The sequence below is a fragment of the Monodon monoceros genome, unplaced genomic scaffold, assembly GCF_005190385.1.
Source record: "Monodon monoceros isolate NGI ecotype Baffin Bay Population unplaced genomic scaffold, NGI_Narwhal_1 Super_Scaffold_6, whole genome shotgun sequence".
NCBI classification, from domain to species: Eukaryota; Metazoa; Chordata; class Mammalia; order Artiodactyla; family Monodontidae; genus Monodon; species Monodon monoceros.
This window is the reverse complement of record NW_021703783.1, coordinates 50643492-50663161: the sequence shown is the minus strand read 5'-3', so window position 1 is coordinate 50663161 and position 19670 is coordinate 50643492. Positions and strand designations below refer to the sequence as shown.

Here is a 19670-nt window from a genome sequence, read left to right as displayed (position 1 = left end):
GCCCTAAGAAGCAGCCTTCAGTTAGGACACCTCTAGAGTAACCACATTCTTCCTGTTGAATGGTTATAACAATAGATTGTTTCATTTCTTCATTAGACATTCATCTTCTCAGGAATCTTGAGATGTCTGTACAGAATTAGTGGGGCAAATGCAGTTTGAGGAAATGGACAAAGTGGGTTAATAATTTTTTTAAAGAGGCCCTGTAATCTAAGCTGCAAAACTGGAACCACCTCAGATCCCTCCTTCTCCCCTATTTCCCCAGCCCTGTCTAACAGATCACCAGATTTGCTCCATTTCACCTCATCTTTCAGACATAGTACCCTCCCTTGCCATCCCCACTGCCTCTGCCCTGGCTTAGAGTGGTTACCAACACTGGTCACACATCTGAACCACCTGGGGACGCCTACCACCACCACTACTCTGACCCAACCAGATGCTGCAGAGCTCAGTTTTTAAAACGCTTCCTGGGTGATTCTAATATTAAACTGGAGAATACAGGTTTCAGCCCTATCCACTTCAGTTTACACATCTGAAATATCCCTCTGCCAGGTCTTTCTACCTCTAGTCTAATTCCTGCCGTCTTTCCTCCAGTGCCCCTGCCAACTTCCAGTCCATCATCTGACCGGTAATCAAAGTGATACTTCAAAACACAAATCTCGTCCTTTCACTCTCCTACTTAGAAACCATCCATGGACTTCACCTATCTTTCCAGTATCATCTGATGCCACTACGTTCCCACCCTCTCACGCTAAACTCTACTCCACCAAACGAACTGGTCTTCGTGAGTAAGACACAGGCTTTCATGCATGTGCCTCTAGGCCTGGGCACCTGCTATCTCTTCCATCTAGAAAGTACTTCCCTCGCTGTCTGGGAAATTCTCCTTATCCTTCAAAATCCACTTGAAAGGTCACTGCCTTTCATCCACTTTTCCATTTGTTTACTGAGGAAATGTTTATTGCATGGTTACTCTGTGCCAGCCCCTCCTCTGCCTATCTTCTATGTGCTCCCATGACCTTTGGGGCAAATCTCTCCTAAAGTGCTTATCACACTGCAATTTAACCTTTTCTTTACCTGTTTTCCCCATAAGACTGGGAACTCTTGGAGAATGTAACTATGCTTTATTCATCTCCACCCAACACGCAGCCCGTAAAAGAAGTTTAGTAAATGTTTATTGGCTGTTGACCAACAATGAAGAACAGCTCTTTGGGTATGCGTGTGCAGACCTATCTCCTCCTGACTCCTGCGTCGGACCCCCAATAGCCTTTCTGCTTCCCTGGCTGTACTCAGCTGTATTCTAACCTCCTGCTCCGATCATTGTCATGCTGCTCCTCTTTCCCCCTCTCCTGAACTGTGACTGAAGACGACGATTCATAAAGTAGCACCGAATATCAGTCTGTGGCTTAGCCTGTGAAGCTGCCTGGAGAGGGCGCTGCCCATCCTAGAAAGCCAGGAAAACTGGAGCAGACCAGCACAATCCGACCATCTTAAGCAAAGTCCCAATGGTCCTAACAATGCTTTTCAGAAAAGTCTTTCTCAGGCCATACATCTGGGGAGGGGAAGGATTTAACTTCCACATTCCTGCAAGACAGGCATTCACTTCTCAGTCACCAGAGGTCATATATCTTATTTCCATTTATGAAATTTTATTTTCAAGTATACCTCCTTTCAATGTTGATGAAAAATGACACATTTTAATGTGAAATATGAGCCAGTAAATGGAATGGATATCCTGTGATAGTAATTCTTTCCATACCTGTTTAAATAATTTAATGGCATATGTTCGGTTTTGGATTTCCACTCTGTATACCTCAAAAATTTCCCCTTCTCCGATTAAAAAGTCTTTGTGGAAATTTCTGGTTCCTTCTATGACATTGTGAAAGCTGATGGAGGATTTAAACAATATTCCTTAGGAAGGAAAGTAGGGAGAAGATAAGTTACTTTTTCTCTTTTTAAGAATCAACCATCATTATAAAGAACCAAGACTTCCCTACTAGAAACAAATCAGGGCCCAGTGAAAAGTCAACAGAGAAAGGCCCAGGAGCAAAAACTGAAGCCCACCATGTGCTCTCTGTACATTTACTTGGGCCTGGCTCCCACCATCCCACAGAGCCAATGGCTTTTTAGATATTCAAACAAAAGCACTGTGATTCTATCACCTTTCCAAAGAGATCAGCCAGACAACTTAGTTGGGGAAACTTTTCCAAGACTGTTTCCCTGTCATTAAATCAACAGATTGCTGTTGACCCACTATGAACCTAAAACCAGTAAAAAAAAAAAAAAATTATAGAAGTGGAAATTTTGATATGACTAAATAATATTCTCTAAGCATGACTGGGAGAAACGTTTTTCATAAGCCAAATCCTCTAAATGGCTAACTAACTTGCTCAGAGATGCTTCAGCTTCAGCTTTTAAAAAAAATCATCTAAAGCAGAGATTGGGAGGAAACACTTCAAAGGTAATCAAATACAAATTCAAAGGGAAAAGCCTGGCTAAATGCTTCAGAGACCAATTTTGGCTATATTTACACACTTAGACTGTTTGATTTAAACCTTTTTTGCTAAACATTAAAGGACCACAACCTTATCTAACTATTCTAATTCTCTTTTGAACCAAAGAAGCATCGGATCTAGTGGCAAAGATTAGGCTAGGCAGCCTTAAATAGCCACTAAAGTTTATCAGAATGATTCCCAGATAGAAGTAAATTATTCTCCCTGCTGATAAAGTAGGAAAGTTGGTGTGGAAAATAACTGATTTTCATAGTGACCTTCAGCACTGCTCTACAATCACCTCTAAAGATTTCTCTATAAGTGCTATGAAAATTTCTAAAACTGTATAAAACCCAACATAATTTTTAAATGTCTTCCTATGACACATAAAAATAGCAAATGTCATGAAATTCTCCCGAGACCACAATTATGCTCTTTACTGGCCAATGAATTTTTAATATAACAATAATGTATCACCCATCAGAACTATGTATCAGTCAAAATTGAGAATATTTTGATATCTATGAAAAATTTATCCTGAATCTGCATATTAATGAATAGTTATTATGTTTATTGGATCTTTCTAAATTTCACTTAAAAGAATTCATGAATTCACTTAAAGGAAAACATGATTTAAAGAAAAGTTGTTTTGTTTTTCTTACCTTTTTCATTATGTTCAGGAATAAGAACATTATCCACTGTGACACTAGCTGTTTCCTAGGAGAAGAAATACATATTAAAGTATAATTCAATTTCATAAAGTCTAGAAAGAACAGAACCCCAACAGAAATCCAAAGCTTCCCCTGGGACTGTACAGTGCAACAGGGTGGAATCTAATTTAGAAGAAAGCTAGTAGAATGCAAAGTTATTCTATTTTATTCAATAGTATTCACTGCTATATATATTCCATACCAACGGTAAAAACTCAAGTATCAAAGTCATAGTTATAGTCAATTTTTTTTGTGTGTGTGTGGTACGTGGGCCTCTCTGTTGTGGCCTCTCCCGTTGCGGAACACAGGCTCCGGACGCGCAGGCCCGGCAGCCATGGCTCACGGGCCCAGCCGCTCCGCGGCCTGTGGGATCCTCCCGGACCGGGGCACGAACCCTCATCCCCTGCATCGGCAGGCGGACTCCCAACCACCGCGCCATCAGGGAAGCCCTACAGTCAATTTTAAATGACTTCTATTGCTGTAAAAATGATCACCGCTAATTTGCTTTAATAAAAACTAACAGTAACATGCAAAACACTAGAACAGGAAAACTAAAAGCTGAGTTAAGACAAATGCGTAACTTACAGTACTCTTAAAAGTTCTAAGACTCATCTCTGACAGATTACTGAGAGGACAAAGCTCTTAACTCTTCAAACATTTACAAATCTCCAATTTCCTGAATCCCCAAATAAATGAACAAGAATGAGAGCTCAAGCTCTCCAGAATTTAAAAAAGTACCTGCAAATACAGCATTTTTCTGCCTGATAACTTCATTCCTTACACTCAATTATATATGCAACAGGGTTCAAGGGTCATTCCCCATGCGCACACACTGTACCTTGGATAACATGATCGGAAATCCTTTTCCCTGATGACTCTGCTCTGAAGGATTCAAGGCTGCCCCTGAAAGAGAAATAAGGGACTATAGATACAAAAAATGTTATGTTCTTAACAAACTTTTTTTTCTTTTTTACACTGAAAATAAATACCTTGCTAGTAAGGTTCATTTCTAAAGCTCAGTTTCATTCCCATTGAATGGTTTCAAATTTCCATATGTGAAAGAGCTTTCTAATGATCAAATATACAAACATACCTTTGTTCACTTAAAACATGAGCACCTATCTTTTTTTCTTGTTTGTTCATTTGTATTTTTGTTTTTTTAATTTTTGGCTGTGAGGCGCGGCACGTGGGATCTTAGTTGCCTGACCAGGGATCAAACCCGTGCCCCCTGCAGTGGAAGCTCGGAGTCTTAACCACTGGACCGCCAGGGAAGTCCATGAGCACCTATCTTAAATTATTGTTAGACATCATTAAAAATATTGAAATATGAAGGAGAGAACTGACAGGAAAAAAGCAATGTTGTTATCAGTTTTTTGTACATGTATTTAAAATTTTTACGATTATGGGATTATACCTCTCTCGGTTAGTTCACTTTTTATCCCATCTTGTGCCATAAGGTATTAGAGGGGTGAGTGAGTGTGAGTGTGTGTGTGTGTGTGTGCACACGCGCAATCAATCACAAATGCCCACAAATGCTGCCCAATTGAAGACTATTACTTCTGTCTGAACTAAGGAAGTCTATGTAGCTTCCTACAGAAAATTAAAACTCTGCAATATTTTGCTGTTACTTCTGACATTTTGATTCAGACTTCAGAAGTTTTATTTCATCTTCTAGTTTTTCTTAGATTGTATTCTAATGTTTCCTAGATTATTTTGCTTAGAAGACTAGCAACAAAATACAATCAATTAATAATAAGCCTCCTTGAACAAAACTATAAATCAGTTAGACCGAACAGACATCTATAGAACATTCCATCCAAAACAGAAGAATATACTCATACTTTGCAAGTGTACGTTGAACAGTCTCCAGAACAGATCACATGTTAGGCAATAAAATGAGCCTCAATAAATTTGGAAGGATGAAATCATACAAAGCATATTCTTTGACTACATGGAATTAAAGTAGAAATCAAGGGCTTCCCTGGTGGCACAGTGGTTAAGAATCTGCCTGCCAATGCAGGTGACACGGGTTCAAGCCCTGGTCTGGGAGGATCCCACATGCCATGGAACAACTAAGCCCGTGTGCCACAACTACTGAGCCTGTGCTCTAGAGCCCGCAAGCCACAACTGTTGAGCCCACGTGCCACAACTACTGAGCCCGCGCACCAAGAGCCCCTGCTCTGCAACAAGAGAAGCCACTGCAGTGAGAAGCCTGCGCACCGCAATGAAGAGTAGTCCCCACTCACTGCAACTACAGAAAGCCCGAGTGCAGCAATGAAGACCCAATGCAGCCAAAAATAAATACATTTTTTTAAAAATGCAAAAAAAAATAAAGTAGAAATCAATAACAAAAGGAAATTTTTTTTTGGAAATTGACAAATACATGGAAATTAAACACCAAACTCATAAATAACCAATGAGTCAAAGAAGAAATCACAAGGGAAATTAGAAAATACTTTGTGATGGATGAAAACAAAAACACAACATGCCAAAACATATGGCATGCAGCAAAAGCAGCGCTTAAATGGAAATTTATTGCTGTTAATGCCCACCTTTAAAAAGAAGAAAAATATCAAATAAATAGCCTAAACTTTTGCCTTGAGGAACTAAAAAAGAAGAAACAACTAAACCACAGGAAGCAGAAGGAAGGAAGAATTAAGACTGGAGTGGAAATAAATGAAACAGAAGAACAGAATAGAAAAACAGAGGAGAAATATCAATGAAACTGAAGATGGTTCTTTGAAAATATAAACAAAGTTGACAATCTTTTAGTTAGACTGACCAAGAAAGAAAGAAGACTCAAAATTACTAAAATTAAGAACAAAAGACATAACTACTGACCTTACAGAAATAAAAAGAATTATAAGGGAATGCTGTGAACAACTATTTGTCAAAAAACTAGATAAATGACATGGACAGATTCCTAGAAAGACACAAACTACCAAAACTAATTCAAGAAGAAATAAACAACCTGAATGGGTCTGTAACAAGGGAAGAGATTTAATTAATATTTTAAGACTTCCCATAAAGAAAAGCCCAGCCCCAAGTGGCTTCACAGGTAAATTTTACCAAACATTTAAAGAAAATTTAAGACCAGTTCTTCACACATTCTTCCAAAATAAAAGAGGAGGAAACAACTCCCAAATCTTTCTTTGAGGCCAATATTGTCCTAATATCAATGCCACACAAAATAGCACAAGAAAACTACAGACCTATATCCCTTATGAATATAGATGCAAAAATCCTCACCAAAATACTAAATCCAGAAACATATAACAAAGATGAGTTACCATGACCAAGTGGGATCATCCCAGGAATCCAAGGTTAGCTTAATATCTGAAAATATACCACATTAATAAAATGAACAAACTCATAAAATCCAATAATCTATCATGATGAAGCTCTAGGGAGAGAAAAAAAATTTCCTTAATTTGGTAAAGGGCATCTGTGAAAAACTTACAGTGAACATCATACATAATGGTGAAAGACTGAATGTCTTCTCCTTAGATCAGGAACAAGAAAAGAATGTGTTGGTCTTGCCACTTCTATTCAACATTATACTAGAGGTTCCAGCGAGGGCAATTAGGCAAGAAATAGCAAACATCCTGAATAAGGTATTGTTGGGTAGAACAAAATTTGAAGTTTGGGGGCTGCAAGGGCACTGAAAGCCATTGTCCTTTTGCTGCACATAAAAAGAGAGACAATACTTCACTGTCATATAAAATGGGAGATCCAAAATGGCTTGACTAAGGTGATTAAGGTGAAACCATCCCACCAAATGGAACAATTTTAAGGAAAGCTAGGCAAAAACAGATTATTTAGATAAGTGATAACTCTGTTCATGGTAGCAACAAAGAAAGACTAAATCTTTATGCATTTCAATTAGGAGCTCCAACTCCTGACTTCAGTGAGCTGCTCTCATAGGAAACACCTGTGCAGCAGGTTACATTTAGATGTTTCCAATGAATCATCACGTGGCTGCTTTCAACGAGCTATACAATTAATGTTTTTAAGATCATAATTTAAAGCATTAACTCAATAAACTGCAAATAAATAATGCTATTTTCCTTAGCAAAGGATTCAGAACAAAGCAGTAACCTCCTTTTCATCTCAGATGTATCTACCTCCTGGTATTAGGGCAGTAATTGATTGCCTTTCCACAAATCAACTAATCCCACATTGTAAAAAATAAATTAATTTTCCATGTGCAACAGACTAGGAGTCAACCAAGGATGTGGAATTTTTGTCCATATAATTCCCCGCTGCATAAATAAACAACATAGAGTGTGAAAAGACACCCTGAAATCTATTCTAGAACACTGAAGTATAAAATATACCCATGTCCTATCAAATTGGTGTGAGTTTATACTGTGAACAACAAGTCACGTGGGTGGTTTCAGTGGCTGGAAAAGGCTCAGATAATGAAAAGGCATTACATTTACAGCTCCCAGAGACTCACTGCATTTCACCTGATCAGTCAGCTTCAGAGTGAAGCATTCTGCTGTAAAAAACTAAGTGAAGGGACTTCCCTGGTGGTCCAGTGGGTAAGACTCTGCACTCCCAATGCAGGGGGCTGGGGTTCGATCCCTGGTTGGGGAACTAGATCCTGCATACATGTTGCAACTATGAGCTCGCATGCCGCATGTAAGAGTTCGCATGCCACAACTAAGAGTCCAAATGCTGCAACTAAGAAGTCCACATGCCACAACTAAAGAGCCACATGCTGCAGTGACGAACTCACGTGCTGTAACTAAGACCTGGAGTGGACAAAATAAATAAATAAATAAACATTAAGGAAAAAAAAAACCCTAAGTGAAGAAATAGTGTGCAACAGAAAAAAGGGATTAGCCAAGTTATACAGATAATATCATGGTGGAAGCCTATTGGGAACTGTCTAATACCTTATTAATGTGAAAAACCTATAAAATAAAAGTCATTCTGAAGCTACAGTTTTCTGGTACAAACCTCTTGGGATTTCTTCTTGTGTGTGCAAAGCTTCTTTAGGTGATGAGGCAGTGGCTTGAGTGGACAAAATATATTATCAAAGAGCATGTGTGCAAATACACAGAACTAAAAATATGCCTGGATGAAAAAGCCAAAGAATAAGCCTGCTGATTTAAAGGAGTTTCCAACCTAAGAGCCCTGAATCTATAACATAAGACCCAAGATCACTCAAGATCATTCTTGTTGAAGTCAATGAATCTAAAGTGGAATAAACAGAACAGGTGACATTGGGAGATTATTTTATTGACAAAGAGTGAACAGAGAAAACTTCATGAGCTTTATGTATCAGGTTACTATAAATGTAACGCATGACACAGCATCAGAAAGAGAAGACAAAGAGAGGGAAGAATCAAGCCACTGTGAAACGGACAGTAAACAGGTTAGAAGTTAGAAAGCCATGGCATGAAAAGAGCAGTGAAGACAATAGAGAAATCCCAGGGTTATTTCGGAGGTATCATCCGCACTAAAATACAAGGGGGAAACCCAATTATTTTTAACTTCTAATCATACGGTAAAACAAATTATAGCATTATTTGTATTTTACTCATATTGTGGTTCTTTCTGGTCATGTTTATGACTCAGAGAGTCAGAGTTTTAGACAGAGAGCTGATTCTCTTAACTAAGTGAGAATGAAACATTTTAAGAAGCGTAGCTTGTAAATAAATATTTTTTTAAAAACCAAACTATAAAGTGGTAGAAGGGAATGTGTTGTATAAGTTAGGCAATAAGAAAAGAAAGTGTCAGACACAAAAGTGTGAAGCTGCAAACCCCGCTTCAGATAAAAGTCACAGGTAAGGAATCACTGACATACAGCATGACCAGTCAATGTCTTAGATAAAATACAATATTTACAAGTTACAGTTCATATAAAATTGAGTAAGAGCCATATCGTTAGAATCAATGCTTACCATAAGTTGCAATTAAATGGATAGCTCGATGATGCCCCATCTCCTGGAGAATCTGTAAAAGGTCACCAATAGTCTTGTTTTTCTGTGCCCAGGACCAAAGTAATTCTCTTGTTCCACTTTTACCCTGGTCTACATATTTTTCAATGTGACGAACATCCAGCCAGCTGCTTGAAAGTCGCTCCGCTGTGGAAATTGTAATAGGAAGAACCAAAGAATAGTTTACTTCTATTGGAATCCCTGTTTTTTTGTGTGTACCTTATATGTTCTGTTGCATTTTATTTATATTTTTATTTTGAACTAATTTTAGCATGTATTTCTCACCCAACTTCCCCTAATGTTAACATCTTACGTAACCATGGTACAAAGATCAGACCCAGAGATTACTAAACTGAAGACCTTATTCTAATTTCACCTGTTTTTCTACTGATGTCTTTTTTCTGTTCTAAGAGCCTATCCAGTTTCTCACATTGCAATCACTTGTTCCTTCTCCTTAATCTCCACTAATCTGATGTTCCTCAGTTTTTCCTTATCTTTAAGGACAGTGAAATGCTGTTGTATCCTTCTCAGTGCATAGTATCAAGAGGTTCATGATGTCCATGTCTTATCACTGGTGATGTTAACCTTGATCCCTTGGTTAAGGTGATGTCTGCAGGTTTCTCCACTATAAAATTATTATTAATTATTTTTAACTAATAACGATGTTGGGGGAGATACTCTGAGACTATGGAAGCAACCTGCTTCTCAGATTTTGCCTAAAAATATCTGCATCTATCTATGGTTCTTGTTTATCATAATTATTACTGTGGGGTTTGTTTAATGGTATTTTTCAATTTTCCCTTTTTCCTTCTATGTTCATTAACTACAATTCTTCTGTAAAAAAGTATTATCTCTTCTTCCCCATTTATTTAGGTAATTAATTTATTTATATCAGTGTGGACTCATGGATATTTATTTTACTCTACAGGTTAAAATCCAATAGTATCATCATTTATTTTGTTGCTAAAATTGCTGCAGCTTTGTCCATTCAGGCTGCTCCTGTATTCTTTTGGCAAGCCCTATCATTTTGGGAACACTTTCTTATTGCTCTGGCTTTACAAGATGCTCTAGGCTCATTTTGTATTCCCCCTGCCCAAGCCCTTGATATAATTACTTTTCCAAGGAGTCCTGATTCCTTTTATTGGATAATGGTGTTTAAAAAGCAAGAACTTAGATGTTAGATGTGCTCACTGCTGCCAGGTCTTTCAAGCAGACAGAGGCGGGAAATATATGTATGTGCTCTCACCCATGCATCTGTATTTCTGTCTGTATACACGTTAAAAACCATGATTTTTAACTGATCCAAGTCAATACCATATGGCACATTTTAGACCTTTCTCACTTATATAACTTCATTCTCACACAGTGAGAAACTTTGCTCTCATTATCCACAATATATTTGCTTGTTTGTTCAGTTCTACTACGTACATAAAGTACTTTCAGAATGGCTAACCCATATCCCTGTGAGGAACACATTAACTAATCAAATTACAGCATTTGTGCACACCTGTTTTTGTCCTCAGGCTAAGGGTATTCTGGGAAGAGCCTGTTTTCCAAGGTTACTTAGGTTAGTTCTTTTCTCTCTCATTCTCTTCAGTGTGGTTACTCATTGATAATACAGTTAGGTTCATTTGTTGAAGCTTTTATGAAACGCTGTTTAAAATTTTTGTTCTACGTAAAATAGATAGCTAGTGGGAAGCAGCCGCATAGCACAGGGAGATCAGCTTGGTGCTTTGTGACCACCTAGAAGGGTGGGATAGGGAGGGTGGGAGGGAGGGAGATGCAAGAGGGAAGAGATATGGGGACATATGTATATGTATAACTGATTCACTTTGTTATAAAGCAGAAACTAACACACCATTGTAAAGCAATTATACTACAATAAGGATGTTAAAAAAATTTTTTTTGTGTTCTGGACTGTCTTTGCTGATCATTTTTGAGCAATTAAAAGTTATTATCTGGGTAGGGTCAGGGAAATGTTCTACTGGGATAACAGGATTTTAATTACTCGAAAACAGTGTATATGACTTATTTAGGGTCCTGTATAAATACCTTAAAGCTGTACTGAAAGTATATGACTTTTTAAACAATTTTTATTGGAGTATAGTTGATTTAGTATATGACTTTTTATGGCACCCTGAGATAATAGGATTCTTCAGGTAAGATATTACACGGCCTTTCTGCATAACTCCCAAATTTTAAAGTGTATTTTAAGGCAAAGGAGGAAGAAAGCAAGCAAACGACAGATGGAAAGAATAGCTTTCTTGTCCCTGGGACAGTACTCCTGGATTAGGCCAGCCATCCTGAGTACTGAAATTAGCAATGTGTTTTAGGGCTGGTGATGGTGATGGCAGCATCCCCTCATACCTTTATCCTCCAGAGTCTTAAAAATTCAGGCAGCCAGATACAGATCTATAGATAAAATCCAACTGTCACCTGAGAGTGGTTGTGGGGACCTGCAACACATCACTGTCACTGGTTGTGGGAATCGGCCCCTCTCCCTCTACCACACACAAATATGGAAGCTGACCTCCAAGAGGAATCAAGGTAACCTCATGGAAGGGCTCACTTTTCCAACAATGATGTTCTCCAAAGGCTGATGTCCTTTTGTAAGACAAACAGGTTCTCAGCTCTGAGAAGAGCAATAAGCCCTAGGGAACTATCTTTTGTTCAGTCTGTTTCAGACTCCACAGGTTTTAAAAATTTCTTAAGGTTACAGTCTTTGAACAAGTTACAGTCTTTGAACAAAGACATCAGAAAGGCAAATGTCTTCTGTTTAATATGGCAGCCCTTGCCCCCATAGTTTCAGTCCTACAAGGGTTTGCTGGACTATTCAATTTCCTTCAGTTTTATGTTCCTGCTGAGACTGTAAGTAAATCCTAAAAGCTGAAAGAGATCACAATATGATACCATTATTGCCCCTATTTCGGAGCAAAAAAATGGACTTGGTAGACATTGTTAGCGCCCACCAATATTTCTAGTCCTCTACCCCATCAGAGAGGATGATATTTTCTTGCTCTAGGTTGGTTACGCCTATGTGTCTCTTCCAGCCAGAAACGCTGAAGAGCCAGGGTGCAATTCACCAGGCTCCCATCCCTGTCACAGCAATGGTAGAAGCACATGTCAAGATGGGGGTGCCACAAGATGCTGGACCATCACATGGAGATCAGCTGCCCTGGAGCCTCAGTGCTCTTCCCATGAGCCAAAAGTAAGCTTCTGTTATGCTAACCACTGAGATTTAGGTGGTGTTTTTTTTTTTCGTTTTGTTTTTTACTGCAGTATAACTTAGTCTAACCTAATACATACAAAGTTTTTTATCTTGAATGTTTTATTTTTTTTAATTAATTAATTAATTTATTTTTGGCTATGTTGGGTCTTCATTGCTGCGCGTGGGCTTTCTCTAGCTGCAGCGAGCGGGGGGGCTACTCTTCGTTGCGGTGCGCGGTATTCTTATTGCGGTAGCTTCTCTTGTTAGGGAGCACAGGCTCTAGAGCACAGGCTTCAGCGCTTGTGACACGCGGGCTCAGTAGTTGTGGCTCGCGGGCTCTAGAGTGCAGGCTCAGTAGTCGTGGCGCACAGGCTTAGTTGCTCCGTGGCATGTGGGATCTTCCTGGACCAGGGCTTGAACCCGTGTCCCCTGCATTGGCAGGTGGATTCTTAACCACTGCGTCACCAGCGAAGTCAGAGTGTTTTGTTATTTCAGTCACATCTTATACCCGAAAAGAGCAAAAGGAAGTGACTGCTCTGGTAAGTACATGTCAAACAACGGAAGATAAAGTTGAAACATTCAATCGGAATGCCTGCTTAGGCTGTAGGGGGAAAACAGTTACTACAAAATATATGATATCATTCATTAAGTTGGAATGTTTTTGCCCTTCTTCCATATTTTAAGTTCTGGCAAGAATATCTTCCTTTTACATCTCTTTGTAGAGATGATGTCTCATGAAGAGGCAAGGACTGTCCAAAGGCCAATATGTTTTAGACAGAGTAGCACTAAAAAAAAACCAGAAGGGAACCTTCAAAGCAAAAATAGTTGGCAAGACACGCTAACTCTATTTTAAAGTATTTTTGGATGATGTCATCTGCCTATTTGGTTGAGGCACATTTTTATGAACACTTTAACTCTTTCTAAAAGCTCTTGGAGGAAATACTGTATATCAGTGTAATTCAAACGTTTGTTGAGCATCTACTGTGTGCAACAGTGCAGTAACTGCACACAGCATGTGTGAGTGGAGCACGAAGAAGGGTTCCTAACTAAAGATGGGGCATCATGGAAGGCTTCCTAGAGGGGTGGTTTCTGGAGCCTGAGCCAAGTTTAAAGCTATGAGTATTTCTAAAGAGAGGCCAATTCTTAAGGAATAACTGGATAGGGTATACTACCCTGGGGAGAAAAAAAATCGCTCGAGTTATGATTAGAAAACAAGACAAAAGAATGAACTCTGAGCCCCATAGACTATGCTGACTTCTAATGAGAAAAGTCACCAGTCCAGACATCACCGTGGCCCCCTGGATATAGGCAGGAACACGTGGGTTTAGTGGTGGATCTGTCACCAACCTATAGTACAACTCCAGACAAGTCACAGCCTCACTGAGCAATCTCAAACTTCTCATCAGTGAATGTCCTTTGACAAACAGTCCCTCCTAAAACAGACACTAAATTTAGTTGCCCTTCGCTGGCCTGCTGAAACACCTCCAGTCTCCAAACGAACGTTCCAATAAGGGGATGCTAAATATCAAATTTCAGCAGAGAGAAAATGTGGATTTCTACTTTGTTAGTAAATCAACTGGCGAACATTTATAGAGGCATAATGTACCATATAAATTAACAATTTATGTAACACACAGCAGGACTTTTTTTTTTTTCCTTATTAAAACAGTTCCCTTTCCACTTTGACTCTGTGAGATAAGACATGCACATCATTTAACAGGGGTGAAGAAAGAAGATGTCCGTGTGGGCTACCACAGCCCGGGAAGGAGCATGAGGTGGTGGGACATCAGCTGACTGCAACAGCAGGGGCCTGGGGCAAGGTATCAGTCAGATGAAGGAAGAGGGAAGAGCCTGTCAGATGGAGAGTTGTTCCAGAAATGAAGAAAAGGGCATGAGGGGGCAAAGAGGAGACCACTATGCTTAGAGCAGAGGGTTCAACTTAAAGAAAAAGTGAACAAGCTCCATGAAGTCTCCGTGTTACCTGCATACGAATGTGCTTAGCACATAGCAGATGTTCCATACGTATCTGCTGAATGACAGACAGAGGCCCTGAGTGTCAGTGTAACTTAAAATTTTTCCCTGAAAGTAAATGGGGCCAATCTAAGATTTCTGAGGAGGTGATGCAAAGATGGAAGCTTTAGTTTTTCGAAGATCCATCTGGCAGCAATAGCAGCAGGAGTCTCATATATAGTATTTGCACATAAAAAGATATAAACATTTCATGGCTCACAATTCTCATAGTAGGAAAGGAACAGTTTATAACTATTAAGGAAATGTGGAGTTAACCTTTCAAGTTCCAGGGGATGTCAGCTTTCCCACATAATTCTATTCCCCATTTTTCTTTTTATTAATTTCTGAATTTCCTTTTTAAAAGTGCAACAGCCTCAACAAAATACTAGCAAACAGAATCCAACAGCACATTAAACGGATCATACACCATGACCAAGTGGGGTTTATTCCAGAAATGCAAGGATTCTTCAATATACGCAAATCAATCAACGTGATATACCATATTAACAAATTGAAGGAGAAAAACCATATGATCATCTCAATAGATGCAGAGAAAGCTTTTGACAAAATCCAACACCATTTATGATAAAAACCCTGCAGAAAGTAAGCATAGAGGGAAATTTCCTCAACATAATAAAGGCCATATATGACAAAGCCACAGCCAACATCATCTTCAATGGTGAAAAACTGAAAGTATTTCCACTAAGATCAGGAACAAGACAAGGTTGCCCACTCTCACCACTCTTATTCAACACAGTTTTGGAAGTTTTAGCCACAGCAATCAGAGAAGAAAAGGAAATAAAAGGAATCCAAATAGGAAAAGAAGAAGTAAAGCTGTCACTGTTTGCAGATGACATGATACTATACATAGAGAATCCTAAAGATGCTACCAGAAAACTACTAGAGCTAATCAATGAATTTGGTAAAGTAGCAGGATACAAAATTAATGCACAGAAATCTCTGGCATTCCTATACACTAATGATGAAAAATCTGAAAATGAAATCAAGAAAACACTCCCATTTACCATTGCAACAAAAATAATAAAATATCTAGGAATAAACCTACCTAAGGAGACAAAAGACCTGTATGCAGAAAATTATAAGACACTGATGAAAGAAATTAAAGATGATACAAATAGATGGAGAGATATACCATGTTCTTGGAATGGAAGAATCAACATTGTGAAAATGACTCTACTACCCAAAGCAATCTACAGATTCAATGCAATCCCTAGCAAACTACCAGTGGCATTTTTCACAGAACTAGAACAAAAAATTTCACAATTGGTATGGAAACATAAAAGACCCCGAACAGCCAAAGCAATCTTGAGAACGAAAAACAGAGCTGGAGGAATCAGGCTCCCTGACTTCAGACTATACTACAAAGCTACAGTAATCAAGATAATATGGTATTGGCACAAAAACAGAAAGACAGATCAACGGAATAGGAAAGAAAGCCCAGAGATAAACCCACGCACATATGGTCACCTTATCTTTGATAAAGGAGGAAGGAATGTACAGTGGAGAAAGGACAGCCTCTTCAATAAGTGGTGCTGGGAAAACTGGACAGGTACATGTAAAAGTATGAGATTAGATCACTCCCTAACACCATACACAAAAATAAGCTCAAAATGGATTAAAGACCTAAATGTAAGGCCAGAAACTATCAAACTCTTAGAGGAAAACATAGGCAGAACACTCTATGACATAAATCACAGCAAGATCCTTTTTGACCCACCTCCTAGAGAAATGGAAATAAAAACAAAAATAAACAAATGGAACCTAATGAAACTTCAAAGATTTTGCACAGCGAAGGAAACCATAAACAAGACCAAAAGACAAGCCTCAGAATGGGAGAAAGTATTTGCAAAGGAAGCAACTGACAAAGGATTAATTTCCAAAATTTACAAGCAGCTCATGCAGCTCAATAACAAAAAAACAAACAACCCAATCCAAAAATGGGCAGAAGACCTAAATAGACATTTCTCCAAAGAAGATATGCAGACTGCCAACAAACACATGAAAGAATGCTCAACATCATTAATCATTAGAGAAATGCAAATCAAAACTACAATGAGATATCATCTCACACCAGTCAAAATGGCCATCATCAAAAAAATCTAGAAACAATAAATGCTGGAGAGGGTGTGGAGAAAAGGGAACCCTCTTGCACTGTTGGTGGAAATGTAAATTGATACAGCCACTATGGAGAACAGTATGGAGGTTCCTTAAGAAACTACAAATAGAACTACCATATGACCCAGCAATCCCACTACTGGGCATATACCCTGAGAAAACCATCATTCAAAAAGAGTCATGTACCAAAATGTTCATTGCAGCTCTATTTACAATAGCCCGGAGATGGAAACAACCTAAGTGTCCATCATCGGATGAATGGATAAAGAAGATACGGCACATATATACAATGGAATATTTTTCAGCCATAAAAAGAAATGAAATTGAGCTATTTGTAATGGGGTGGATAGACCTAGAGTCCATCATACAGAGTGAAGTAAGTCAGAAAGAGAAAGACAAATACCGTATGCTAACACATATATATGGAATTTAAGAAAAAAAAATGTCATGAAGAACCTAGAGGTAAGACAGGAATAAAGACACAGACCTACTAGAGAATGGACTTGAGGATATGGGGAGGGGGAAGGGTAAGCTGTGACAAGGCGAGAGAGAGGCATGGACATATTTACACTACCAAACGTAAGGTAGATAGCTAGTGGGAAGCAGCCGCATAGCACAGGGAGATCAGCTCAGTGGTTTGTGACCACCTGGAGGGGCGGGATAGGGAGGGTGGGAGGGAGGGAGACGCAAGAGGGAAGAGATATGGGAACATATGTATAACTGATTCACTTTGTTATAAAGCAGAAACTAACACACCATTGTAAAGCAATTATACTCCAATAAAGATGTAAAAAATAAAAAAACTAAAAATAAATCCACTACGTATGTTTAAAAAAAAAAAAAAGTGCAACAGGCCATGATTCCCTTGAGCACATCTCTAAGATTTAGCTGGAGGGTGAATGAACAGATGCCAAATGAGCTGAGGTTTTTACAGTTCTCTAACACTGACCCCGGCGGCAAAGGTTTCTGAGTTTGCACTAAGTCTAAGGAAAGCTAGATTAGACAAAGGCGTTTTCCAAGAGTACATAGTTGACAGTGCTGAAACTGACCCAGCTCAGTGAAAATGGATCCTGAAAGCATGGGTTGCTTCCAGGACTGGAAATGAAATGTTTTCTCTTTCCCTAACTGGTGATTCACCGTATAATCTTAATAGCTTTTCTCCAATGATGATGCATTGGGAATAGAAACACCACTAAAAGAGTATTCTTAGCATCCATAAAATATATAATTCATTTAGATCAAATTATGTAAAACAATAGCTTCAATATGATGCGACAGGAATGCAAACTCTTAATTCCTGTTATATTCTTCAACATGCAAAGTTTTCTCTAGTCCTTCCTTACTTGTTCCTTCTGGAATGTAGATCTTTATTTATTAATAGTCCTAAACAAAGAGTGAACTTCCCAATGACTGTTGTGTTGTAAAAGTGAAGAGCCTTCTACATGAAAAGATAAATCAGGAAAAATACGCTGTACTTAAACACAGTTTAAAATCAGTTTTTGGAAGGCAAATTTTTTGTGTGAAAGACATCTTGGCATAATATAAGCCAAAAAAGTTGACCTGAGAAGTCCAGAAATAAATTGATCTGAAAATAGTGACAGCTCAATAATCATTCAATGCTCAAAGGTTCTCAGGGCTCTGTTTTGAGAGGGCAGGACTATCTAGGAGTGCTAACGCTGGGGAATTCAGCTGTAGAAATCACTCTCCACATGCAAATATGTCTCTGAAGGGGTTTTTTAGAATAACGCAACATACCCTATTTGGAATCTTTGTATTTGCATATAACCACATGCCAAAACCCCTAGGAAACTGTCTGCGCTCTTGCAAAGTTTGTTTTGAGATAACAAAATGGGAAGAGGAAAAGATGGCTTTTTTTTCCCCCCACAAAGCACACAAACAAATTAGGCAATTAAAAAAAAAACAAAAAAAAAAACTTGAGGATTTAAAAGATATTTTTAATTCCTAAAAAAGTAAAACAAAACTCAAAAGCATAATTTAGCTCAACTCCTCTTACAGACCATAGCATTAACACCCACTAGGTCATACATTTTACAAGAAATAATACTTGTCCATACTTAAGCTTATGTGTACTTTTTACCCCCTACACGAGTAGGACTCCTATTTGATAAACAGGAAGGCCTGCGCATGATTTTTCAGGGATCTTTCCATCTGTCCTGCTCTCTCAATCCCAGACCCAGGGAAGGATCAAACTTTAATGACTTCTGGGAGACAAGTGAAGAACAGTCCACCCTCAACACCAGTGTTTCAGTCTGGAACTCAGAAGCTGTACAATTCCACACTCAGGGAATCATCAGTACTATTTTCCCATACTTCCTTCCCTTGTTAAACTTTATAACACCTCTATCGTTCTGTTGCCTATGTTAAATTGGAAAATCCTTACACGCAGGGGCCATGACATTGTATCTAGTATAATACTTTGTCTAAGATTCTGTCCAAAAAGAATGTTTAACAGACACCTGTTCATTCATTAATTCATTCAGTCAACAGATATTTAGCGCATACCTTCTCTGTACCAGGTACCATATTAGATCCTAGAGGAATAAGCAGAAAACAAGCAAACAAAAATCCTTGCCCTCATGAAGCTTATTTCTAGATGGACAATAAACAAAGAAATATAGACGTATGTATATATATAAAGTATATGAGGAATGATAAGTGACACAGAGAAAAATAAAGCAGTGAAAGAGCATAAGGGAGCACAGAGGTGTCAATTTTAAAAGCATAGTTAGGGTGTGTAATAGCTAATCAAAATCAGGAAGGATGTGCAGAAGTAAGCCTCAAGGTTACCTACAGGAAAAACATTCCTTGAATGTCCACGGAGGCCAATTTATCTGGAGTTGAACAAAGAAGAAGAAAGAAGTGAGAAAAGCAATGTAGGGCTTTGGTGTTTACTGTGAGATGGGAAGCTACTGGATGGTTCTGAATAGGATAATGGTATAAGATGTTTCATATGTTAAACAGGCTCACTGGCTGCCGTGTTGAAAAGAAACTTGAGGTGGGCAGATGCAGTAGCAAGGACCCCAGTTAGGACACTGCTGAAATTAACCAGGTGGAATCTGATGGTGGTTTGGACAAGGATGGCTGTGGTGACAGTGATAAGAAGTGGTCAGATTGTTAGACAGATCCTGAAGGCAGAGTGAACAGCATTTGC

General features: G+C 38.7%; 1 protein-coding gene across 2 annotated transcripts in view; it reads right to left on the bottom strand.

Annotated features, from left to right (window-relative positions):
* IRAK3 (interleukin 1 receptor associated kinase 3) overlaps window positions 1-19670 on the bottom strand; it is a 48753-nt gene that overhangs the window by 23197 nt on the left and 5886 nt on the right. Inside the window, exons 2-5 of one of the 2 annotated variants that reach the window (XM_029205608.1) lie at window positions 9109-9291; window positions 4035-4099; window positions 3149-3203; window positions 1754-1905 (exon numbers count right to left, since the gene is read on the bottom strand). In XM_029205608.1, the coding sequence (XP_029061441.1) occupies window positions 1754-1905; window positions 3149-3203; window positions 4035-4099; window positions 9109-9291 (455 nt within the window). The remainder of the gene's footprint in view (window positions 1-1753; window positions 1906-3148; window positions 3204-4034; window positions 4100-9108; window positions 9292-19670) is intronic. The other variant, XM_029205609.1, reaches the window with a different exon arrangement.